The sequence below is a fragment of the Heterodontus francisci genome, chromosome 13 (genome assembly GCF_036365525.1).
Source record: "Heterodontus francisci isolate sHetFra1 chromosome 13, sHetFra1.hap1, whole genome shotgun sequence".
Lineage (NCBI taxonomy): Eukaryota > Metazoa > Chordata > Chondrichthyes > Heterodontiformes > Heterodontidae > Heterodontus > Heterodontus francisci.
In genome coordinates, this window is record NC_090383.1 from 52,883,849 (window position 1) to 52,910,937 (window position 27,089).

At 42.5% G+C, this 27,089-nt stretch overlaps 1 protein-coding gene across 4 annotated transcripts in view; it reads left to right on the forward strand.

Moving 5' to 3' along the window:
* Positions 1 to 27,089, forward strand: part of rps6ka2 (ribosomal protein S6 kinase, polypeptide 2) — a 665,937-nt gene that overhangs the window by 490,846 nt on the left and 148,002 nt on the right. For all 4 annotated transcript variants that reach the window (XM_068044824.1, XM_068044826.1, XM_068044825.1 and 1 more), the window contains one exon: positions 22,240 to 22,342. In XM_068044824.1, the coding sequence (XP_067900925.1) occupies positions 22,240 to 22,342 (103 nt within the window). The remainder of the gene's footprint in view (positions 1 to 22,239; positions 22,343 to 27,089) is intronic.

Sequence of the window (27,089 nt, forward strand, 5' to 3'; positions counted from 1 at the left end):
TACTTTTTACCTTTACCTCGTCCCATCACCCCCTAGACTAATCAAGTAAGTTTGACCCTGCTGCCCCCCCACCCCCGCATTGATAAACTCACCTCCTCCCCCATCCCCACAGATGTCATGCCTCATTTACCCTGACGGAGATATGAAAGCACGTCAGTGCCAGCCACCAGGATGAAGTCTTTTGACTACTCTATGCGGACCACTGAACCTTGCTTTCAGCAGGTTCACCCCCTGGTTAAAATGTTCAGGTCTTGTCATGCTTGTCTGCCCATTCCTTCATGGTTGTTCGGGAAGCTTTAAGGTGTTCCTGAGCCACTTTGTAAGCTCTCGTGAGCCGCTGCCAGAACACGGATACATAATCTAACATGGAAGATTTGTCCCTCTGTCTAAAAACCTTTCTTTGATGAGTTTCAGCGGACCTCTTATCACATGTCCATAAACTAATTCAAAAGGACGAAAAGTGGTGGACTCAGTCGGTGAATCCCTGGTGGCAAACAAAAGAAATTCTACCCCTCTTTCCCAATCATGGGGATATTCAAGACAATATGCCCTGATCATTGTGTTGAGGGTCTGATGGTACCGTTCTAAAGCCCCTTATGTCTGTGGGTGGTATGCTAAGGACTTTAACTGTGTTACACCCAGATTATTCATAACTTCCTGAAACATGTTCGACATAAAATTGAAACTTTTATCTGACTGGATCTCAATCGGTAATCCATATCTTGTGAACTTTTCTATCACTACCTCGGCAGAAATTGTTCTCAAGGGAATGGCCATATCCCTGATAGTGAGTATATATTGATATCCCACTTTTGTTTTTGGTAAAGGTACTCCCTCCATTAGTAAGAACCCACATAAAGAACCAGAAGTTTGAACAGCCAGACAGGCAGCTGAGATTGCTAATGATGATTACGAGCTTGTTTACAAGCTCAAACCCTTTTTCCATCACCCCCTCAAACCCGACAAGGATAAAAGGTGGGAGGGTGAAAGGAAGGCAAGTAGCCAGGGACGGGAAGGGAAAGCTGGGAATGTACCGGGATCTCCCCCTCAGGCCAGAAAGGAAGGTGCTGAAGGTGGAAGTGGGGTCCACAAGTCTAAATGTTACCATTGTCACAAGGTGGGACATCTGCGAGCAGAATGCTGGAAGCTGCGGGGTAAAACCCATGGGACTTATTGGGGTGCACAAGGCCAATGCAGTGAAAGGGGTCCTGACCAAGAGTACAGCAGATCAGGCTGTAGCTCTGACTGCAGCTGTAAGGCCAAGTACAAAAACTACTGTGAGTGCAGGGGTTGTGAATAAGATACCTGAAAGTTATAGGGAATTCTTGTCAAAAGGAAGTGAGGCAGGTAAACCTATAGGTTATACTTAGGGATACAGGAGCCACCCAAACTCTTTTGCTGGGGAAAGGCATAACATTTCCACCAGAGAGCACACTGAATGCTAAAGTTTTAGTGAATGGTATTGGCGGGCTGTATATACCTGTACCTTTGTATTAGCTGCACCTAGAGTGTGACCTAATGTCTGGAACGGTAACTGCAGGAGTTGTCCATAGCTTGCCAGTAGATGACGTTGACCTACTCCTGGGGAATGATTTGGCCGGAGTGAAAGTAGTAGCTTCTCCAGAAGTCACGGAACAACCAAGAGAAGTTAAAGTGACAGACGTTACAGGAAAAGGTTCCAGGAATTTTTCCTTCTTGTGTAGTAATCTGAGCAATGGCTAAACAAGTTCCACTGGTGGACGTAAAATTGGCATGACAGTCAGATAGTCGAATATCTGAAATTTTCTTTGGGGATTTGGATAATCCAAAGGAAATATTTAATAAGTCTTCTCTGCTCACAGCTCAGCAAGCCGATCAAGAGTTGAGGAGCATGGCACAATCAGCTCTAACAGAAGCTGAGGCAAAAGGAGTTCCAGAAGGCTTTTATATTGAAAATGGGATTTTGATGAGAAAGTGGAGACCTCCTCACAGACCTGTAGATGAAGAATGGACAGTTATCCGTCTGATAGTATTGCCGGGAACTATTAAGGTTAGCGCATGAGATTCCTATAGTGGGAGATGTGGGGATCTGGAAGACCAAATCACATATAAGTCAACATTTTTACTGGCCAGGTCTTTCCAAGGACATGATGCAGTTTTGTAAAACGTGCCAGATTGTGGGAAAACTACAAAGTGTCATAAAACTGGCACTACTAATTGTCATACCAGTTTTTGGGAAATCATTTAGTAGGGTGAATGTAGACTGTGTCGGACCTTTACCGAAAACAAAAGCGGGGCACCAGTATATACTCACTATCATGGATATGGCTACTTGGTTCCCAGAGGCCATTCCATTGAGAACAATTTCTGCCAGGGAAGTAGTAGAGAAGTTAACTCAGTTCTTCACTAGATATGGATTCCTGATTGAGATTCAATCGGATTAAGGCTCCAATTTTATGTCTAAAATTTTTCAGGAGGTTATGGGTAATTTCGGTATAACACAGTTAAAGTCTTCAGCATAACACCCACAGACAAAGGGAGCTTTAGGAAGGTACCATCAGATCCTCACAACAATGATCAGGACATATGAATATTCCCATGATTGGGATAAAGGGTTAGAATTTCTTTTGTTTGCCACTAGGGATTCACCGAATGAATCTACAGGTTTTAATCAATTTGAATTAGAACAGAGGGATGAATCTTTTGTGCTAGATTATGTATTCGTGTTCTGGGAAAAGAATATGAGAGCCTGCAAAGTGGCTCAGGAACATCTTAAAACTTCCCAAACAACTATGAAAAAACGGGCAGACAAACATGCCAAGACCCAAACGTTTCGGCCAGGGGATGAAGGGCTGAATTTTATTGGGATGCCGCCGTCTGCGGCGGCGCCCTTTGAACTCGGCTAGGTGCCGCATATTATGCGGGGTGAAGTGGGACATTCATCGCAGTGAGAGTCTTTGACAGTTGTGCAGCAGGTGCTGGGGCCCTATTTTAAGGGCTCCAGCACCTGCTTCCTGACAGCTGTCAAAGAAATACTAACCTGACTGCTGAAGAGTGGGCTGCTGTCAATCTGGCAGCAAAGCAGAAAGTCCTGAAGAAATCCACCAGGTCAGGCAGCATCTGTGGAGAGAGAAGCAGAGTTAACTTGTCCAAGTTCACAGACCTGAAAGTTAACTCTGCTTCTCTGTCCACAGATGCTGCCTGACCTGCTGAGTTATCCCAGCACTTTCCACTTTGCTACCACATACTTATCCTGCTGTGTCCTAGTGTCCTGTGAAGTTGTGATCCTCTTCTCCCACTCAAATGGAACATTCCTTCTTGTAGGGTGAATAACCTTAATTTTGCATATTCCAGGGTGTGAGACTTAAATAGACCATAAAAGTTATTACAGAGGTTTACAGAGAACACACAGACACAAATGGGAATGCATGGGTGTCACAGCAATGCAAATACGTCTTTGCATTGTTCCTCACCAACATGTGGGTCCTTTTCTCTGTGTGAATGATGTGTGCCAGCATGTAGCGCCAATGTCACATCCCTTTGCACCGTTGGCCTTTCAGGAGAGCCAACGTATGGAATAATGGCATTGCCATGCCACCATTACTCATGAGCGTCTCCACGGACTCAGTGACATTGACATTGGCTCAGCCAGCTGCTACCTGTAATGGTTTACACAGGGATGCTGCAGATGTGGACTGGTGCACGGCAGGTGAGTGAGGGTGATGCGTGGCTTGCAGAGCTCATGTCGGTTCCTATGGAACAGACAGCCTTTGTCTGATAAGCCATTTTCATATGTCCCTAACTCACTGATAGCCCTGCGTGCAGAGCCTGTCCATCTGCCCTCCCATGCATCTTTCATGTTGGAGGTCTTCAGCGTCCTCATAGTCCAAGGAGGAATCCTATTGACATCTCCTCATCATGCCAGGCCTGGCCCCTATTGGGTGCGTAGTTGTGCAGAGCAGCAAAGAAAGGAGCTGGCCTTTTCAGCCCGTAGTACAGGGCATCACCCTATCCATACAGGCATTGGACGCGCTCTTTCAGCATGCCGATCTCCTGCTTAATGGTGGCTCATGTAGTTCAGGGGCTGGCATTGTATCTCTCCTCTGCAGCAGTGGTGGAGTCTCTCACTGGTGTTGGGAGCCATGTCTGCAAGGGATAGTCCTTATCTCCAAGAAGCCACCCCTCCATCTGAGCCAGTTCAGTGAACAGTGGTGGCAGCTGGGACTGGCGCAAGACCCCGGTGTCATGGAAGCTGCCTGAGAAGCGATCACACATTTGCTGCAAGCAGCCGCGGTGTTCACATACCAGCTTCACCTAGATTGAGAGGGCTCCTTTAATGGTGCTCTGACATCCGATGGCATGTCATGTGGGGCCTGTAGATGCACGGCAACCGTAATGGTGGGCTGCCCTTGGGGGCTGCTGCTCATGACCGGGGCCTCTACTTGGATCGCACCTGCCTGTTTGTATTGCCTCTGCCGCATACGGATCCTCACGTGCAGAGGATCACACAATGTAGGATGAGCCATACCTATTTCCATGTGATAAATAAAGTTGAACCCTGCATGTATTCAAAGGTTCCCAACAGGGCAGGGATTGATGTTGACAGGTACATCAGCTGCTTTCCTGGATCAATTATGTGGCGTTCCATGGCATTGCCCATCTTGGCCAACACTCAGAGTGGCACAGCATGACCACATCAAGATCCTACCAGCTGAACTGATTGCCCCCATCATCCATAAAACCTTAATGCTCCCGCCCTTTCTGGCACCCTCCCCATACACAGGGTGCCTAGTGTGCCATTGCCCCTTCACAAACACAGCGTACACTGTTAACGGAGGGATGGTACACGGTACCTCCCTTCAGTAATCCTAGACCCCCTTCCTTTCAGAATGCAGAGTTAGACCTCTCTGTATCCCCCCCCCACCCTCCTAAATTTAAGAATGCAGAGTTAGACCCCTGTGTATCCCCCCTCCCTCCTACCTTCCGTAATGCAGATTGAGGACCTGCCGGCTTTTCAGATCGTGAATGGGACAGCATGTGACAGCCGCCCATTCAACGAAAAATCCAGCAGTGTCGGTGGAGAGGCGGCGGGCTGCATAATGAGCACAGATAAGTAAACATTACCATATGCTAATTGTGGTGCCGTCGCCGTGCAGCAGGGGGCCGCACCGAGGTCCCGCTGACGCTAGTAAAATGTGATGGGCCCGTCTCGACGTCGCAGGTCGAGGTGGGCCTCTCCCCACAGCATTTTACCTGCTGCGATCCGTGGCATCGAGGGGCCGGTAAAATTCAGCCCGAAGTGTTGGTATTGTTGCCTTTACAGGGTGAACCGTTGAAAGCATGGTTCAATGGTTCATATAAAGTGGTTAAGAGTATTGGTGAAGTAAATTATTTGATTGACACCCCAGCTTGCCAGAGAAAGAATCATCTGTGTCATATCAATATGATGAAACAATATTATCGCCAGGAGGAGGATAAGCAAGTACAGGTATGTCAGGTAGTAGGAACAATGAAAGATGAAAAGGATAGTGAGTATGAGGCAGAAGGAGGCCTAGATAATTATCAAATTGAGCCACCTACTATCCGGTTAGCTAATACTGAATTGTTTGGGTGATTGGACACTATACTCTCATATTTAGATGCAAACCAACGAGAAGACCTAACAAGGCTACTCACAGCATTTAAAACAGTCTGTAGGGATAAGCCAGGATGTACAATCTTAACCACAAATGGTGTGGACATTGGGGAATCCATTCCTATAAAGCAACCTCCTTGCTGCTTAAGTCTAGAGAAACAGGCCCAGGTAAAACCAGAAATCCAATACATGCTGGAAAACCACCTAATAGAACCCATTCAAAGCAGCTAGAGTTCCCCAGTAGTATTGGTGCCTAAACCTGATGTTTAAACTAGACTTTGCATAGACTAACGAAAAGTTAATGCAGTAACAAAGGCAGACTTCTACCCAATTCCTCACTTGGAAGACTGTATTTACAGAGTGGGTAGTGCCATATTTCTTTAAAAAATAGATTTGTTAAAGGGATACTGGCAAGTTCCTTTAACACTCAGAAATGTCATCTTTTGTCACACCAGATGGTCTTTTCCATCTGAGTGATGCCATTCGGGCTAAAAAATGCCCCAGGAACCTTTCAGAGACTGATGAACCAAGTGACAGCCAGTATTCCTAGCTGTGTAGTTTACCTTGATGATGTGGTGGTCTATAGTGACACTTGGAAGGACCACTTGGAAGAACTAGAAACTCTGTTCAAAAAATTACAATGGGCTGATTAAGCGATAAACCTTGCCAAAAATGTATTTGTGAAAGTGAGAGTGACTTACCTCAGGCACGTAGTAGGGCAAGGACAAGTGTTACCAGGAACCGCGAAAGTACAAGCATTGGTGGAGTTCCCTACCCCTAAGACTAAGCGAGAAATCATGAGGTTTTTGGGGATGTGTGGTTTCTACTGAAAGTTTGTTTCAAATGTTTGTACCGTAGCTGCTCCTCTAACAGATTTACTACAGAAAAAAACAAGGTAGTGTGGTCAGGGGAGTCGCAAGCATTCTTTGAAAGGCTGCAAGCCATTTTTATCAATGAACCAATGTTGGCTGCTCCAAATTTCACTAAGCCCTTCAAGGTAGCAATTGATGCTCATGACCTGGGAGTCGGTGCAGTCCTGTTACAAGACGATGAATCAGGGATACAAAGGCCAGTGGGATACTTTTCCAAAAAACTAAATCACATCAAAAAGATATTCCACAGTGGAAAAATAAACCTTCGGTTTATTATTGGCTCTTAAATATTTTGAAGTCTATGTCCACCACGACTACAGAGAGACACTGGTATATACTGATCATAACCCCCAAACCTCTGTGGAGAAATTTAAAAATCAGAATGCCAGACTATTCCGATAGAGTTTAATGTTCCAACCTTATCATTTAAAGATTATGCACATTGCGGGTAAAAATAATGTTATTGCAGATGCTTTATCGAGAATCTAACTTTGTTCAAGTTATTTGAATGAAAAGAGCAGAATCTTATTTACTATAAGAAAAGAATGAATATGAGTGTGAAAATGTGTTTTCTATTTTTCTCACACTTTGTAATGAAACATATTTAAAAATGGTGTTTCATTCCTCCAAGGGTGGAGGTGTTATGGAAGTGATTCTGTTGTTTTGTTAAAAATATTGTTTAAAGAAATTTATAGGTAAACTGAATAAATGTTGGATCTGTTTTTTTAAAAAAAGAGAAGCATCGGGGGACATTGAGGGAACTGTTGGCAACAATGTTGCTTGTTGTCACATGACTCAAGTTAAAGGTCGAACAGAGACCCTGGTAACAGGGGCAGAGAAGTGACAAACATTCTCTTGATTGAACAAGCCCCGTAGCAGCACTGGGAGTGCAGAAAAATTCCCAAGCTTTTTGGTTGCATGTCAGTGTGTGTTTTACCTTCCGGAGTGAGAAAAGTCAAGTCTGCTGCAGAAGAAGGAGCGAATTCCAAGGAAGAAGAGAAGATCACAACCCAGCTTCATTTTCCAGCAAAACGCTCAAGGTCCTGAGAAGTCCACTGTGTCAATTCATCTTGTTTCCTGTATTTGAAGAAAGCTTTCTAAAAATAATTCTCAACGCCGCCTGAAAATAACTGTTCTATAGATCCTAGTGACCTGTGTACATGTACTCAGAAGTTAGACTGTATGCCAGTTTTTGGAACAACCTATCTCTTCTGCTTTTTTCTTCAAACATGAGCAAGTAATCAAGCCAAGGGCTTTTTGTCAGTAACAGAGCTCTGATCCAAAAATCCCTTTTATTTTTTCGGTTAACCAGTGTATATATGTGTGTGTGCATGAGTGTGCGATGCTAAGGTAAAATAGGGGACTTTAAAACTTAATGCTGGGACTTGAAAAATTTTAATCTCTGTGTCTATGTTTTACTTCATTACTAGTTAAGACTTTTTTTATAATAAACTGATAATGTTGTTCAATAACGAAACCTGGTTAGTGTGTTCTATTCTGGAAGAAATAGAGTATATGATTGCCTGTATTAATAAGTGGGAACATTTTAAATATGTGTTGTGATCTGTGGAGAAGTGGGACTGAATTAACAGTGCACTCCTCCCACCATTGTAACATTTTAAACTGAATCCGTGCCAGTGTGCCCTTGTCTTCTTCCGATTCTACTCATCCCTCTGACTCTTTCACTTCAGTTTTCAGCTGTCTGGCACCTAGTCTCTGAATTTCAGCCTGCCACCTTTTGGTCTAATATCTAAGTTCAAGTGCGCCACCACACTTGACAGCTCATCAGTGTATAATGCCTTTAAAGAATCATAATCTATACCAGACTGCTGCACAAATGCACTTGCATCAAAAATAGCCGTTCTGATATTGTATGCTTTATCTAACATTCAAGAAACTGGGCGTTTTTCTTTTCCTCATTTTCAGTTATTATTATCCCACTTACAACTGCGCTTCTTGGACTATGTGCTTTCCTGGACCAAGTCCCCAGTTATATGTTATCACTGAGGATGGAGGAGTGCACTGTCTTTCTCAAGTTCCACTTCTCCACGGGTCACAACATATATTTAAATGTTTTACCTAGTTACCGATCTGGCTAATTATATATATTTTATTTTCAGAATAAAAGTCCACCAACCAGGTTTCTTTAATAAACAACAAAATTATTAATTTATTCTGAAACAAGACATTCAAAAAGGTGCAAAGCTTGTTAACGTACAGGTTGAAAGATAAAAGTATAAATATATTCCCTTCTAAATAACCCAACACACATGCCCACACACACACACCAGTTAAAGAAAAAATAAAGAAGCTTTCTCTGCAGAAATCAACTTTACAAAAAACAAAAATAAAATACTTTGGTGAAATGCTTATTAATTCTTGAAGAAAAAGGATAACATATGGAATTTTCCAGTTGGTTCTTTGGTCTAGTGTCGAGGTATCCGTAGACAGGTGTCACTAGACACATGAGGTGGTCATTGGGATCTTTTCAGAAGCAGTTCATTCAGGGGATGTCGAGAGAAAGTCTTGCAGAAGTTTCTCAGGAGAAGTGCATCATCAGTTTCGCCAGTTCTCACACTGAATTCTCAGGGTTCTTCAAAGAGGTGGAACAGGGTGAGCTGGTAGCCTTTCTCTCTTAGCAGGCTTGCACCCCAACTTAACTCCAAACAATATCCAAAAACAAAACCATCCGTTGACCACCATAAATCTAGACATGTCACTTCTCAGTAAACAACTCCGATAGTCAGCAAGTCTCCTGCTGTTTACTGAGCTTAAGACATGTGACTTCCAGTAAGTCTTTGTTTTTTAAACAAAGTCCCAAGTGTCCTTCCAGTGACCCTTTTTAAAAAAAACAAGTCCGGCATCACCTCAGGTATTTCCACAGTCTTTTGAACAAAAGTCCTCAAAAAATATTAAAAATGGAAGCACATTCATAACAATATACTCACTATTAGTATTTTGAGTGAGGGCTTATATACTCACTATTATTAGTACTGCCAGTAGATGTTTATATTCTCACTATTAGTACTGTTAGTGGATGCTCATATAGTCACTGTTAGTATTTTCAGTGTGGGTTTATATACTCACTATTAGTATTTTCAATTGTCTTTATATACTCAGTATTAGAATTTTTAGTGAGGCTGTATACATTCAGTATTAGTACTTTCAGTGCGGGTTTATATACTCAGTATTTTCAGTGGGTGTTTACATACTCACTATTAGTAGTTTCAGTGCAGGTTTATATACTCTATTAGTTTTTTCAGTGAGTGTTTATATACTCACTATTAGTATTTTCAGTGCAGGCTTATATATTCTATTAGTTTTTTCAGTGAGTGTTTATATACTCACTATTTGTATTTTTAGTGGGTGTTTATATACTCACTATTTGTATTTTCAGTGCAGGTTTATATACTCTTGTTAGTTTATTCAGTGAGTGTTTATATACTCACTATTATTATTTTCAGTGCAGGTTTATATACTCTATTGGTTTATTCAGTGAGTGTTTATATACTCACTATTAGTATTTTTAGTGCAGGTTTATATACTCTATTGGTTTATTCAGTGAGTGTTTATATACTCACTATTAGTATTTTCAGTGCCGGTTTTCTTTCTTTTTTCTTTTGGGCCTCCTTATCTCGAGAGACAATGGATACGCGCCTGGAGGTGGTCAGTGGTTTGTGAAGCAGCGCCTGGAGTGGCTATAAAGGCCAATTCTGGAGTGACAGGCTCTTCCACAGGTGCTGCAGAGAAATTTGTTTGTTGGGGCTGTTGCACAGTTGGCTCTCCCCTTGCGCCTCTGTCTTTTTTCCTGCCAACTACTAAGTCTCTTCGACTCGCCACAATTTAGCCCTGTCTTTATGGCTGCCCGCCAGCTCTGGCGAATGCTGGCAACTGACTCCCACGACTTGTGATCAATGTCACAGGATTTCATGTCGCGTTTGCAGACGTCTTTATAACGGAGACATGGACGGCCGGTGGGTCTGATACCAGTGGCGAGCTCGCTGTACAATGTGTCTTTGGGGATCCTGCCATCTTCCATGCGGCTCACATGGCCAAGCCATCTCAAGCGCCGCTGACTCAGTAGTGTGTATAAGCTGGGGGTGTTGGCCGCTTCAAGGACTTCTGTGTTGGAGATATAGTCCTGCCACCTGATGCCAAGTATTCTCCGAAGGCAGCGAAGATGGAATGAATTGAGACGTCGCTCTTGGCTGGCATACGTTGTCCAGGCCTCGCTGCCGTAGAGCAAGGTACTGAGGACACAGGCCTGATACACTCGGACTTTTGTGTTCCGTGTCAGTGCGCCATTTTCCCACACTCTCTTGGCCAGTCTGGACATAGCAGTGGAAGCCTTACCCATGCGCTTGTTGATTTCTGCATCTAGAGACAGGTTACTGGTGATAGTTGAGCCTAGGTAGGTGAACTCTTGAACCACTTCCAGAGCGTGGTCGCCAATATTGATGGATGGAGCATTTCTGACATCCTGCCCCATGATGTTCGTTTTCTTGAGGCTGATGGTTAGGCCAAATTCATTGCAGGCAGACGCAAACCTGTCGATGAGACTCTGCAGGCATTCTTCAGTGTGAGATGTTAAAGCAGCATCGTCAGCAAAGAGGAGTTCTCTGATGAGGACTTTCCGTACTTTGGACTTCGCTCTTAGACGGGCAAGGTTGAACAACCTGCCCCCTGATCTTGTGTGGAGGAAAATTCCTTCTTCAGAGGATTTGAACGCATGTGAAAGCAGCAGTGAGTGTTTATATACTCACTATTAGTATTTTCAGTGCCGGTTTATATACTCACTATTAGTAGTTTCAGTGGGTGTTTATATACTCACTATTAGTATTTTCAGTGGATGTTTATATACTCACTATTAGTAGTTTCAGTGCGGGTTTATATACTCAGTATTTTCAGTGGGTGTTTATATACTCACTATTAGTAGTTTCAGTGGGTGTTTATATACTCACTATTAGTAGTTTCAGTGGGTGTTTATATACTCACTATTAGTATTTTCAGTGGATGTTTATATACTCACTATTAGTAGTTTCAGTGCGGGTTTATATACTCAGTATTTTCAGTGGGTGTTTATATACTCACTATTAGTATTTTCAGTGGGTGTTTATATACTCACTATTAGTAGTTTCAGTGAGTGTTTATATACTCACTGTTAGTATTTTCAGTGGGTGTTTATATACTCACTGTTAGTATTTTCAATGGGTGTTTATATACTCACTATTAGTAGTTTCAGTGAGTGTTTATATACTCACTGTTAGTATTCTCAGTGGGTGTTTATATACTCACTATTAGTATTTTCAGTGGGTGTTTATATACTCACTATTAGTATTTTCAGTGCGGGTTTATATACTCACTATTCAAATTTGCAGTGGGGTTTCATATACTCATTATTAGCATTTTCAGTGAGGGTTTCATACCTCACCATTGATATTTTCAGTTGAGGTTTATATACTCACTATTAGTAGTTTCAGTGTGGGTTTATATACTCAGTATTTTCAGTGGGTGTTTATATACTCACTATTAGTATTTTCAGTGGGTGTTTATATACTCACTATTAGTAGTTTCAGTGAGTGTTTATATACTCACTGTTAGTATTTTCAGTGGGTGTTTATATACTCACTGTTAGTATTTTCAATGGGTGTTTATATACTCACTATTAGTAGTTTCAGTGAGTGTTTATATACTCACTGTTAGTATTTTCAGTGGGTGTTTATATACTCACTATTAGTATTTTCAGTGGGTGTTTATATACTCACTATTAGTATTTTCAGTGCGGGTTTATATACTCACTATTCAAATTTGCAGTGGGGTTTCATATACTCATTATTAGCATTTTCAGTGAGGGTTTCATACCTCACCATTGATATTTTCAGTTGAGGTTTATATACTCACTATTAGTAGTTTCAGTGTGGGTTTATATACTCAGTATTTTCAGTGGGTGTTTATATACTCACTATTAGTATTTTCAGTGAGTGTTTATATACTCACTATTTGTATTTTTAGTGGGTGTTTATATACTCACTATTAGTATTTTCAGTGCAGGTTTGTATACTCTTGTTAGTTTTTTCAGTGAGTGTTTATATACTCACTATTATTATTTTCATTGCAGGTTTATATACACTATTGGTTTATTCAGTGAGTGTTTATATACTCACTATTAGTATTTTCAGTGCAGGTTTATATACTCTATTGGTATATTCAGTGAGTGTTTATATACTCACTATTAGTATTTTCAGTGCCGATTTATATACTCACTATTAGTAGTTTCAGTGGGTGTTTATATACTCACTATTAGTAGTTTCAGTGGGTGTTTATATACTCACTATTAGTAGTTTCAGTGGGTGTTTATATACTCACTATTAGTAGTTTCAGTGCGGGTTTATATACTCAGTATTTTCAGTGGGTGTTTATATACTCACTATTAGTAGTTTCAGTGGGTGTTTATATACTCACTATTAGTATTTTCAGTGGGTGTTTATATACTCACTATTAGTAGTTTCAGTGGGTGTTTATATACTCACTATTAGTAGTTTCAGTGCGGGTTTATATACTCACTATTAGTAGTTTCAGTGGGTGTTTATATACTCACTATTAGTAGTTTCAGTGGGTGTTTATACACTCACTGTTCGTATTTTCAGTGGGTGTTTATATACTCACTATTCGTAGTTTCAGTGGGTGTTTATATACTCACTATTCGTAGTTTCAGTGGGCGTTTATATACTCACTATTAGTATTTTCAGTGAGTGTTTATATACTCACTATTAGTATTTTCAGTGGGTGTTTATATACTCACTATTAGTATTTTCAGTGCGGTTTTATATACTCACTATTCAAATTTGCAGTGGGGTTTCATATACTCATTATTAGCATTTTCAGTGAGGGTTTCATACCTCACCATTGATATTTTCAGTTGAGGTTTATATACTCACTATTAGTATTTTCAGTGTGGGTTTATATACTCAGTATTTTCAGTGGGTGTTTATATACTCACTATTAGTATTTTCAGTGGGTGTTTATATACTCACTATTAGTAGTTTCAGTGGGTGTTTATATACTCACTATTAGTATTTTCAGTGGGTGTTTATATACTCACTATTAGTAGTTTCAGTGGGTGTTTATATACTCACTATTAGTAGTTTCAGTGCGGGTTTATATACTCAGTATTTTCAGTGGGTGTTTATATACTCACTATTAGTAGTTTCAGTGGGTGTTTATATACTCACTATTAGTATTTTCAGTGGGTGTTTATATACTCACTATTAGTAGTTTCAGTGCGGGTTTATATACTCAGTATTTTCAGTGGGTGTTTATATACTCACTATTAGTAGTTTCAGTGGGTGTTTATATACTCACTGTTAGTATTTTCAGTGGGTGTTTATATACTCACTATTAGTAGTTTCAGTGGGTGTTTATATACTCACTATTAGTAGTTTCAGTGCGGGTTTATATACTCAGTATTTTCAGTGGGTGTTTATATACTCACTATTAGTAGATTCAGTGGGTGTTTATATACTCACTGTTAGTATTTTCAGTGGGTGTTTATATACTCACTATTAGTATTTTCAGTGGGTGTTTATATACTCACTATTCGTAGTTTCAGTGGGTGTTTATATACTCACTATTAGTAGTTTCAGTGCGGGTTTATATACTCAGTATTTTCAGTGGGTGTTTATATACTCACTATTAGTAGTTTCAGTGGGTGTTTATATACTCACTGTTAGTATTTTCAGTGGGTGTTTATATACTCACTATTAGTATTTTCAGTGGGTGTTTATATACTCACTATTCGTAGTTTCAGTGGGTGTTTATATACTCACTATTCGTAGTTTCAGTGGGCGTTTATATACTCACTATTAGTATTTTCAGTGAGTGTTTATATACTCACTATTAGTATTTTCAGTGGGTGTTTATATACTCACTATTAGTATTTTCAGTGCGGGTTTATATACTCACTATTCAAATTTGCAGTGGGGTTTCATATACTCATTATTAGCATTTTCAGTGAGGGTTTCATACCTCACCATTGATATTTTCAGTTGAGGTTTATATACTCACTATTACTATTGTCAGTAGGGGGTTTATTATTTTCAGTGAAGGTTTACATACTCACTACTATTATTTTACTATTATTTTCAGAGAGGGCTTATATACTCACTATTAGTATTTTCATTTGCAAGTTTATATGCTCAGTATTAGTATTTTCAGTGAGGGTTTATATAGCCAAAGACTTGCAGGTTGATAGGTAAATTGGCCATTGTAAATTGCCCCTAGTGTAGGTAGCTGGTAGGGGAATTGAGGGGATGTGGTAGGAATATGGGATTAATGTAGGATTAGTATAAATGGGTCAGCACAGACTCGGTGGGCCGAAGGGGCTGTTTCAGTGCTGCATCTCTAAATAAATAAAAATAAATAAATAAATACTCACTAGCAAGGAGAGAACCAACTGTGTAACAGCCCCGACAACCAATTTTATCTGCAGCACCTGTGGAAGAGTCTGTCACTCGAGAATTGGCCCTCATAGCCACTCCAGGCACTGTTTCACAAACCACTGACCACTTCTAGGTGCTTACCCATTGTCTCTCGAGACAAGGAGGCCAAAGAAGAGGAAGAAGAAAGAAAAAATGTTAGTATTTGCAGTGGTGTTTATATAGTCACTATTAGTATTTTCAGTGAGGGTATAGAGACTCACTATTAGTATTGTCAGTGGAGGTACATATACTCAGTATAATTTCAGTGCATATTTATATACTCACTATTAGTATTGTCAGTGGAGGTACATATACTCAGTATAATTTCAGTGTGTATTTATATACTCACTATTAGTATTTTCAGTGGGGGATTATGTACTCACTATTAGCATTGTTAAGACTTCCTTAATAATAAATGCCAGCATTTTCCCGATGACTGATGTCAGGCTAACTAGCCTGTAGGTCCCTGTTTTCTCTCCCTCCTTCTTTGAATAGCAGTGTTACATTTGGTAACTTTCAATCAACTGAGACGGTTCTAGAATTTAGGGACTTTTGGAAAATCATAACCAGAGCATCCACTATCTTTGCAGCTACCTCTCTCAGAACATTAGGATGTAGGCCATCAGGTCCAGGGGATTTGTTGAATTTTAGTCCCTTAAGTTTCTCCAATACTTTTTCTCTTCTGATGTTAATCACCTTACATTCCTCACTCTTATTAGCGCCTTGGCTAAAGTCTATGGCCGGGATATTACAGTCCCCACCGAAGGGGGATGGAGGAGTGTGGGGGGCACAGAGGATCGTGGCAGGTGGTGGAGAACATGGCGGGATGGAGGGCCCGTCGCTTCCAGGTTGCCAAGCAATCTTCCCGGGGATGGGAGAGGTCAACGATGGCCTTCCCGCCCAGAGGCAAATTGAGGCCCTTAAGTGGGCTATTTAGGGCAATGTCTTGTAAAATGAGGCGCCGTCCCTGCGGGCTTCGGGGGGGGGAGGGTTCTTTCTTTGTGGGCAATTTGTGGCCCATGGAGGACCCCCACCGGGAACCAATTCCCCCCTCCCCCGGGACCCCTGTAAGGGGAAGGCAGAGGCGGTGATGTCCCTGCTTTTTCGGTCTTGCGCAGGGTGCCCTGCCTCCGGTACCACTCCAGCCCTATTTCTGGCATGTAATTTGTGTCTTCGACTGTGAAGACAGGCACATGCGTTTTCAAATGCTGGTGGGGGTGGGAGCAGGTGTGTGCGCTATTTGAAAATTGCATTCCCAGAGGGCAGCACTGAGTCCCACCACTTGCAGAATGCGAAGTGATTGTGAAAGGGACACTGGGGTGGGGGGAATATACGGAAAAACTGTACACCTGCAATTAAGTGCTCATTGAGCTCATTGAAGAGTTCATTGAAAGGCTTGTCAGGAACAGTTTGCAAGTTTCAATAGAAGGGCACAGGTAAACACAATGTCTGGATCACGGCAGGATGTAGAAGTTATGAACACTGCAGGGTGGGCATGAAGGCTATTGGAAGGCTGTTTAACATATTTTAGAAGCCCAGGTTAAAGCTCAGCTGCTCAAAACAGTGCCACAGAGTAGCAATTTCTAGAGCTGAAAGACTTGCATTTGTGAGTGGTGAGTGGCAGGAATCTGGAGAAGGACGCGAGGTCACTGGCATCACCTGGGCAGCTGGGGTTGGCAGGGGAAGGCCTGGTAAATGAATAAACCCCAGCTGAGGGAAGTCAGATGGAAACAGGCTACTCTGACATTGGACAGAGCAGCCAGGATGAGCTTTGGCAGATGCAATCTTCTGGAGAGCAGGAAGCCAGAGAAGCACAGCGGGGTGCTGCAACAGGAAGAAGGTGCTTCTGAAGATATCGGGTCTACAATTCAAGAGTCAGCTACCTGCAAATGAGAGAGTGTCAGTGACATAGGAGGCTATGCCTATCCAGGCAGATAGTCTCAGATAGTCCCTTACCTGCAGCCGTCACTGTCACTATGGCATTGAATTTCTATGCAACCGGGTCATTCCACGGATTTGCTGCGGACGCAGGTGGCATTTCACAGTCGGCAGCATCACACCATCAGGCAGGTCATGGTTGCCCTATTCCGGAGGGTGGGGGTCCACATCCATTTTGAGACAGATGGGCCTGCTCAGGCAGAGGGTGTTGGGGTTTGCAGCCATCGATGGATTCCCTCAGGTTCAGGGGGTTATCGATTGCACCCATGTAAGCGTCAAGGCACCGACAGACCAACCAGCCAGATTCCTGAACAGAAAGGGCTGCCACTCATTGAATGTCTTGCGAGTCTGTGACCACAGGAAGTGAATCTTGCAGGTGTGTGCTCAGTTCCCAGGCAGCTGTCATGACGCTTTTATCCTGCAAGAGTCCCAGGTGCCTGACCTCTTCAGGCCCACATCCAGACTCTGTGGCTGGCTGCTGTGGGATATGGGTTATCCCCTAAAGAGATGGCTCCTGGCGTCCGTATGCTACCCAGACCTCTTCGGGGGACTGCCCACAGCTAACTTTGCTCACGCTGCTCCTCCTGCTGAAGCATGATGTGAGGTTCACCCAGTGCTCCCCATTCTAGGTTAACCAACATGAGTGTGTCTTCGCTGGTTGAAGATGCTGAGGAATGATGTGACGGTGTTGGCTCTGGTAGTTTTCTCCTTGCAGAAGAGGACAATGATGATTGCCCTTCATTACTGCACTCGTCCTCAGTTACTGGACCTGTAGGAGACACAAGAAGTTGGTTATGAGAACTTGGACTACTCGTCCTGTGCCCCCTGCACAAGCAACCCCATAGAAGACATCATCAAAGTGCCAAAGCGTGCACGGGCAAGAGCCTCTTCCATGCCCTTTACCCCAAGATAGAGCCTCGAATACTTGGCTGAATTTTATGGGCCCCCAAGGGATGGGAACGGAGGCGGGGGCCCCATAAAATTGCGCAGAAAGGGCAGGGGGTGGAGTGCTGGTCGCCTTTCAATGCCTTCGAATTTAGTCTGGGGCAGGGGAGCCCGAGGATGGCTTTCTCACCCAGAGGCAATTGAGGCCCTTAAGTGGCCAATTAATGGCTACTTAAGGGCCTTTTCCCACCACCACTGGTGTTTCACCGGCGGCTGGTGGGAAACCCAGCATGCAGGGAGGCCGGCCAGTAACGCCAGGCGGCCTCATGTGGGCTGGGCGGGGTTGGGGGGTCCCTCCTCCGTGGGCATCTGTGGCCCACGGAGGACTCCCAGCAGCAAAGGCCACCCCTGTGGCATCACACATCCCCCTGTCCTCAGTAACCAACCCCCAACCTGGCCAGGGCCTCAGCTTCAAGTGACTGCTGCAGTTCTAGCAGTGGCCACCACACTCAGTGGTGCTGCTGGGATTGCTGAGCTGCCGGCCGTCTGATTGGTCGGCAGCTGTTGGAGGCAGGTTCCCCATCCTTGAAGGAATGGGGACCCCAGCACTGCGCAGTTAATTGCTCGAGAGTTGTAAGATGCAACCGGGAGTCCCCCAAACGGCCGAGGTGGGGTTCCCCTCGCCTTTTGGGCCTGGCGTTGGGATCCCAACCCCATCTGCATAAAATTCAGCTCACTGTGTGCAGATTTGGGCTGCATATTTAAGGAAGGATATCTTGCCTTGGAGGCAATACAGCAAAAGTTCATAAGATTGGTTGCTGGGCTGAAAGGGTTGTCCAATGATGAGAGGCTGAGTAAATTGGGTCTGCATTCTCTGGAGTTTAGAGGAATGAGAGGTGATCTCATTGAAACATACAAGATTCTGAAGCAGTTTGACATGGTAGACACTGAGGAATTGTTTCCCCTGGCTGGGGCATCTAAAACACGGGGCCACAGTTTCGGGATAAGGGCCGGATCATTTAGGACTGAGATGAGGAGAGATTTCTTCACTCAAAGGGTTGTGAATTTTTGAAATTGTCTACTCCAGAGGGTTATGGAAGCTCCATGATTGAATATATTTAAGGCTGAGATAAACAGATTTTTGGTCTCTTGGGGAATCAAGGGATATGGGACGCAGGTGGGAAAGTGGAGTTGAAGCCCAAGATCAGTGATTATCGTATTGAATGGCAGAGCAGGCTCGATGGGCTGTATGATCTAATCCTCCTATTCTTTTGTTCTTATGAGCTATAATAGCTTTATCCCTAGTTGGTTCCACAATAAATTGTTCCAGAAAACTGTCATCAAAGCATTCTACAGACTCATCTTCCAGACCACCTTTGTCAATTTGATTGGTCCAGTCTATATGAAGATTAATCACAGAATCTCAGAGTTGTTAGAGTACAGCAGGAGACCATTTGGCCCAACGTATCTTCACCGGGTCTCTTGATGAGCATTTCGCCTAGTGCCTCTCCCCCACCTTTTCCCGTAACTCTGCACATTCTTCTTTTTCACAGAATCACAGAATTGTTACAGTTCAGAAGGAAAAGTCCCCCACAATTGTTACATTGCCTTTGTTACAAGCTCCAGTTATTTCTTGCTTAATGCTCTGTCCAACAGTATAACTACTGTTAAGGAGCCTACAAACATGAAATATGGTTTAATTTCTTTAAAAAAAGGATTATCTTGGGTTAATTGTTTTTAATTGTATGCAGGTGGTTGGCATTGACTGGGGATTCACTTGATCCCCTATAAATAGACAATGCTTGAAACTGTGCTGGCTGGAGTTAGGAAGTGTATGCTTGTAATATGTAACTCTTTAAATAAATATAAAAGAGTGTAAAGATTGCCTCCAGTTCTATCTTTGGCCAATGGACTTTCCAGAATAAAACAGATGGATCACTCTTGAATGACAAATGCTTGAGTGAACTAGAGAGGTAGACAGTTGTGTGCCAGTTGGAGCTATTCAGTAACCTCCATGTGGTAGCCAGAAGCCTTGGCTTTAAAAGCTAATTATTTTAAGAGGAATTGACTTTTGTAAGGCTAGAAAACTACAGTAGACAAGTGCAATGCCTTGACAACATGTATATTCCTGCATTTTAAAAGCTGCATAATAGTGTCAGCTTAGCTCTTTGATCGAAGTCAGGAAGGTAATGGCTTCAAGCTCAATCTAAGGACTTGTGCACATCATTTAGTTTGACACTTTGGAGGACATGTTAAACCAAGCCTCCATCTGTCTGTTCAGGTGAAGTTCAAGAGCCCATGACGCTATTTGAAAAAAAAAGCCCAAGGCTTGACCAACAATCTCCCCTCAACCTCCATCAATAAAAGTAGATTAACCAATCATTCATGCCATTATGTTGATTGGACACTGTTATGTGCAAAATGGTTGTCATTTTTACTTGCATAACAACAGTGATTGCCCTTCACAGCAATCTATTGATGTCAAATGGCTCACACATTAACAGCTGGATTTTGTTGCCCCGCCGCCGGGAGTGGCAGCGGGTGCAGAAAATGGCAGCCGCCCAGCACGAGAGCCGCACCGTTGCAATTATGCAGCAGGTGGCCACTTAACATATTGATGCCCCCCACCTTCCCCAAAATCACGTGGTTTTGGCGGCATTGGCGACGCCGTTCAAGGAGTCACCTGATGCCGGAACAGGCACTGGCACCATTTTTAAAAGACTGCTAACAGTTCAAAATAATGCAGCATTGACCTCTTTCCTCCCATACCCTAAATAATGCAGAGTTGACCCCTTTCCCCCGCGCCTCCCCCTCATCTATACTCAGAATGCAGCAGAGATCCCTTCCCCTCCTCGGTGGTGCCAGCTGTTCCTGGACAGGAAAGCGAAAGTGCGTGAGTGTCGCACATCGCGCTGAAGATCGGGAACGGATGGGAAGGTTGTGGCGGATGACATGGTAATGTATGCAGTTAGGTATTTTAAATATTTAAACCAGGGTAGCGTCGCAGAGCGGCAGAGAGGCCACCATGGAACTTCCCCGTCGTAGGGAAGATCTGGCTCAACAATCCCGGTGTCAGGTTCCGTGGTGGTCTCTGCTGCTTCAATTCTCCGGCCACCCCCCCCACCACGAAATCCGACATCGGACTGAGAACAAAATCAAGCCCTAATTGTGCATTAAGGTTAGTCAACATTTTTTTAGGTAGCATTAATAAAGTCAATGCTAGCTTCTACCCATCCTCCTAAAGTTGCTGCTGGCAGTAAACAGGTGTAATGTCTGTTGAAAGATTGATCCAGCAATTGAGTTTTTTTCTGCGCTGTCTATTTGTTAAAAAGCAACAAGAGACTTGCAGATTTATTCAGGACTTACTTTATTTGCACAATTGAAGCGAGTACGAAAGCAGAAGAGAGAGTATGCAGAGTTCAAGGGTGAGTAGATGAGGAAATAGCTTACCAAGATTGTCAATGCAAATTTCCATCAGTGTGTCCAGCACCATAGCTCAATGCTGCCAATTAATTTTGGTGGCTTTTATTGAATTTAATTTCTTGGATAAGAAAATAACTACATATGATTTTATCTAACCGTAATGTAGCTGATGGGAGCACTGCAATTCTTCTTGTCAGCTGCATACTATAGGATAAATGCCCCAATGCTTGGGGAACATAGTTGGTCAAAAGCCTTTGGGATGAAGGAGTCATTTTCAGAAAACTAAATGTAAACAGTTGTTCTCCTGTTGGTAGAAGAAAACTTATGAAATTCTACACATACAATTAAATATCTCAGTTTTTCTTTCATGCTTAGAATATAATAAACATGAGCATCCTTTAGGATGTCTAAACTAATTAAATACTAACTGTTGTAAGGTCTAAAAAAGGAATTGGATTTCCACATTACAGAACTGAACCATCAACTGACTGCAGAGTAAACGGAAAGTGGTGCATGGAGGTCACTTTCCCTACACAGGAAGAGTACAAGTAGTCAATGTAAAGCACCTTAAGATTCCCACTAACTGCTATACTTTTATCCTTCATAGAGTCTACCATTTATTTCAAGACAGCAAGTTTCATTTTCAAATTTTCTTTCTCTTATGAAGTAGATGTGCCGAGTGCAATGAAATGGATGAAGTCAGAATGAAGACAGTATTAATACTGGACCTGACATTATCATGATCTATTGTAGTACAGCACCAATTACCTTTCTGCAACAAATTAACAGTAAATATTCAATGTAACATAATAGAAAATGGGGATTGTAATGTGTCATAACTTGAAGGTTAAGTTTTCCCTATGCATTATTTTACTGCACTGGTTAATATAAATTTAATGTATCAATGTCTATGTTAAATGGCACAGATAGAAATTTAAGGTAAAAGCATTAATCAGTGCACTAAGAACAGAAGAAACTAAAACTCATCTGATTTGGTTCCGAGTCACTGAAATATATTCTTTCCCACCAGAAATTATACAGGAAAGAAATTAAACCACCATTTAAACCAGCTGTGGGAAGACCAGAGGACACGTTCCACTTTGATCCTGAATTCACATCAAGGACACCAATTGGTCAGTCGTCTTTTTGTAGTTTTTTGAATTGCTCAGTTTAATTCCATTCACCATATATTTGGGGGTAACTTTGCATTATGTGATTGTGTAAAATGGGTGATAGCCAATCAGCAGCTGTTTTATATAGTGTGGATAAATTTAACCTAGTCCACTGGTCAGGATTGTGTCATCCATTGAAGTCAGTGGAGAGTAAAATCAGGCAACATGTAAAATGGGCATCTGATTCAAACCCAGCAGCTTCTTTCCTGGCGGGTTAGGTTAAAATGGTGCCTTATGATCTGAACCTATACCTTCAAATCCAGTGCTGCTCCACAATATTGCAATAAACATGTGACTAATACATGAACTCAATATTTTGTAATATTTTTTCTAGAATTACAAACTGCTGTCATTTTTGTTACAGTTTGTGGCATTGGGGAGTACAGTTTAGTTTAGTGATACAGCACTGAAACAGGCCCTTCAGCCCACCGAGTCTGTGCCGACCATCAACCACTCATTTTTACTAATCCTACACTAATCCCATATTCCTACCACATCCCCACCTGTCTCTATATTCTCCTACCACCTACCTACACTAGGGGCAATTTATAATGGCCAATTAACCTATCAACCTGCAAGTCTTTGGCATGTGGGAGGAAACCGGAGCACCCGGAGGAAACCCACGCAGACACAGGGAGAACTTGCAAACTCCACACAGGCAGTACCCAGAATTGAACCCGGGTCCCTGGAGCTGTGAGGCTGCGGTGCTAACCACTGCGCCACTGTGCTGCCTGTGCCGCAGTTAATTTGCTTTATTGATGAAATAAAGGACTAGAAATTCGGGTGCATCCATTTATGGTACAATCCCTGCACATGAATGGTGAGGGCTGAGGCACACCGTTATTAGGTCTCAGGCCTCATTTCCATTCACAGAATCACAGAATTGTTGCAGCGCAGAAGGAGGCCATTGGGCCCATCATGTCCGCACAGGCTATCCAAAAGAGCAATTCACTAACCTCCATTTCCCTGCCTTCTCCCCATAACCCTGCGCATTCTTCCTTTTCCTATAACAATCCAATTCCATTTTGAATGCTTCAATTGAACCTACCTCCACCACACTCTCAGCCAGTGCATTCCAGACCTTAACTACTCACTGAGTGAAAAAGTTTTTCCTCATGTCACTTTTGTTTCTGTTACCAAATACTTTAAAACTGTGCTCTCTCGTTCTCGATCCTTTCATGAGTGGGAACAGTTTCTCGCTATCTTCTCTGTCCAGACCCCTCATTATTTTGAATACCTTTATCAAATCACCTCTCAGCCTTTTCTTCTCCAACGAAAACAGTCCTAACTTCTCCAATCTATCTTCATTACTGAAATTCCTTATCCCTGGAACCATTCTCGTGAATCATTTCTGTTCTCTCTCCAATGCCCTCACATCTTTCCTAAAGTGCAATGCCCAGGACTGGAGTAATCCAGCTGAGGCTGAACTAGTGTCTTATACAAGTTCAACATAACTTCCTTGAGCTGGCAAGCTACACAGAGCTATTGACGAAGCAGAACTGAAGATCAGGCCAGTGCTGGTGTCATAGCAACCCTCAGTTAATTGAGGATGGGTGGGTGATCGGGCCAGGAGGAGTGACCAATAAGGTTGGAAAGTGTGGGTGATCGCGCCTTGGGCGGTGGTGAGCAATCAGTAGCTGGAAAAGAGGTAGCTCCTTACAGCTCCACATTCAGATAAGTATGGGGATCTTCCTGCTGGCTAGCATCTTGTTGTGCTTTGCAAGTTCAGTACACTCTGTGTGGAACACTGAGGTTTTCGAAAATCAAAAATGCGTCCTACAAAATGCATTAGTTTGACAGTATGTAATTAGCGCCTGCATGACTCTGCTTAACTTTATGGCATCAGAAGCTTGCCATGGGAAATGAAAGACTGTATATAATGGGTCTGGGATATATTTAAAGCAATGAAGCCACTTAAAGGTACATTTCAGCCTTTGCCAACATTGTTGGGTAACAAGAATGCCTGGCAAACACCCAGTCAATGTGGAGGCAGGAAACCCACTCTATATCCAAACGAGGAATTTATGCAACGTTCCATCGTTGTTTAATGGCTAGCAAACAGAAGGTGATGCAAAATGAGGTGGTAGCAAGGAGAGTGGTAGCCTTGTTTTCCACTCCTTTGTACCCTGCCTATAGGAGCTTACCTGAAGAAGGCAGCACTTGAGAGCACAGCCACTAGCAGTGCCAACCCTACAGCATACGTTAGCTGCAGATGTCACAGCTCTGCTTGTGACTATCCGTTGAACTGGAGTCAGCATAGTGAATTTTACAAGGCCAATGCCAGGCAGATGTTCCTCTGTCTACAAATGCAGATGGAGATGGGGAGGGGGGGGGGGGGGGGTGGGTGGGGGGTGGGTGGTGGTGACATGGGTAGCAGGGGTGGGGGAGGTCTGCCTCTGGTACAGCTTGACCTGCCTGACATTTCTCCATAGATCCTCATCATTGTTGTCCAGAAAATGTAAGTAAAATGGGATTTCCATTGGGAAACCCATTGTCCCAATATCATGGACATAACAAATAAAAATAGCTGTGTCAGGGACTTAACACAAATGCTCTTGAACAACTAACTAGAAACTGGGAAAAAAAAAGGAAAATGATTCGGAAAGAGCCTCAGAAATGCAGCTATAAAAGGATTCGTAAATGCAGTTCCATAAACAGTATGCCCTTTTGGCCATTGATTCCCATTTGATATGGTTGGATAAATGTCAGAGCACTACACTAGCCTACATGACTTGGAATAGTAAGATTGCTAAATAATGTCAATGAATATTTCCAATACAATTAATTGCCAACTGGTGGATACACGTAGTGTCAGCAGAAAACGCAACTTGACAATTGAATGAGTGTTGAAGAAATGAACGTTTTGCATAACAGATCTCCATCCATTTTTCCTAACTGTTGTGTCAGCTTTGGTTATGACCAAGTAAAGAATGCAATCAGAAAACTTATCCTAATGTGTTTTCAGGAGCTCTAGTGTGTATTTTACACATCTCTTTAAAATTAATGCTCAGAGCATGAGAAGATCACTTACATCCTTACAGCTGGTAAATCAGATGTATTTAAGTTTCACACTTTTTAACATTTGCATGTTGTCCAGTACTTAGAATGCTATTGGCCAGGAGATAGCTTCAATTTACTCATTCGCTTTCTTTTCCACATTTTCTGCCATTCCCTGCTCACCTGTACCATCTGTACTTGAGAGGACCTGAGATAATCTGCTCCAACCCACAGTTCTGCATTGGCTGTTAAGTGTGCATAGAATCATAGAATGGTTACAGCACAGAAGGAGGCCATTCAGCTAATCCCAGTCTCTGCCTTTTCCCTGTATCCCTGCAAAAATTTTCTCTTCGTATAATTAATCAATTCCCTTTTGAAAGTATTGAGTGAATCTGCCTCCACCACACTGTCAGGCAGTGTATTCCAGATCCTAACCATTTACTGCGTAAAAGCGTTTTTCCTCATGTCGCCTCTGTTTGTTTTGTCAATCGCCTTAAATCACGTCCTCTGGTTCTCAACCCTTTCACCAATGGGAACAGTTTCTCCCTATCTACTCTGTCCAGACGCTTCCTGGATGATTATCTTTTTTATATTCATTCACATGAGTGTAAACATTGTCAACAAGGCCAGGATTAATTGCCCTTGAGAAGCTGGTGGTGAGCTGTCTCCTTGAATACAATTGAGTGGCTTGCTAGACCATTTCAGAGGGCTGTTAAGAGTCAACCAGGTAAGCACAGCAGATAACTTAAAATATATTGGTGCACCCGATGGGTTTTTATGACAATCCAGGAGTTTATTTTGATCACTATTACCGATACTTTATTTAAAATTCTAGATTTATTTAATTACATTTAAATTCTTCAGTTGGCATGGTGGGATTTGAACTCATGTCTCCGGATCATTAGTCCAGGCCTCTAGATTACTAGTCCAGTAACATAACCATCTATTACCGTACCCCTGGAAATCATCTTTTTTTTCCCCTTGTGTTTTTATGAATATATAAGCTTAGCTTGTGGTTGCAACATCCCTACAGACACCTGTCTGGGGGTAAACTCCAATATCCTGTGGCAAGGTTTTACAGATTGACCGATGTAACGTAAACATGATGCTTCCACTTCTGGTGGAGACCAAAACTATTGGCCGTGGATATGATATAGCTCTCATTAAATCTGTAACAAATTTTATTTTTAAAATAGTTTTTTTAGATATGTAAAATATAACTGTCTCATATAAATGTATTTTAGTTTTCTTAGTCGGTGAGAATCTCTCTCCCTTAAGGGAAGTGGGTATTTTCCACTGGGGCCTGGTTAATCCTGGTTTGACAATCACTAAACTTTAGTTACCATTTATTTCATTTAACTATCTTGTACTTTAACAATTATCCAACATAATTTTTGGTAGTCAGTTAAATGTGCAGAACACAGAATTATGAACTATATAATAACACTCACAAGCCTGAGATAATGAGGAGGTTTTTGGTTTTGTTGCTTTGGTCCTTTCTATTACTCTACATTTTCTCTTATACTCTGCTCCTATCCTTCACATTGCATCTCACCCCAAGCTCCTCACTTCTTTCTGCATTGTCCCCCCGAGCTCCCCGCATTTATATTGCTTCCTGCCCCTGAGCTTCTTTCCTTTTTCTGCCCCTTTCCCCAAGCTCCTCTCTCCCCTACATTGCCTCACATCTCTTTATTTTTTCCCTGACCTGTGC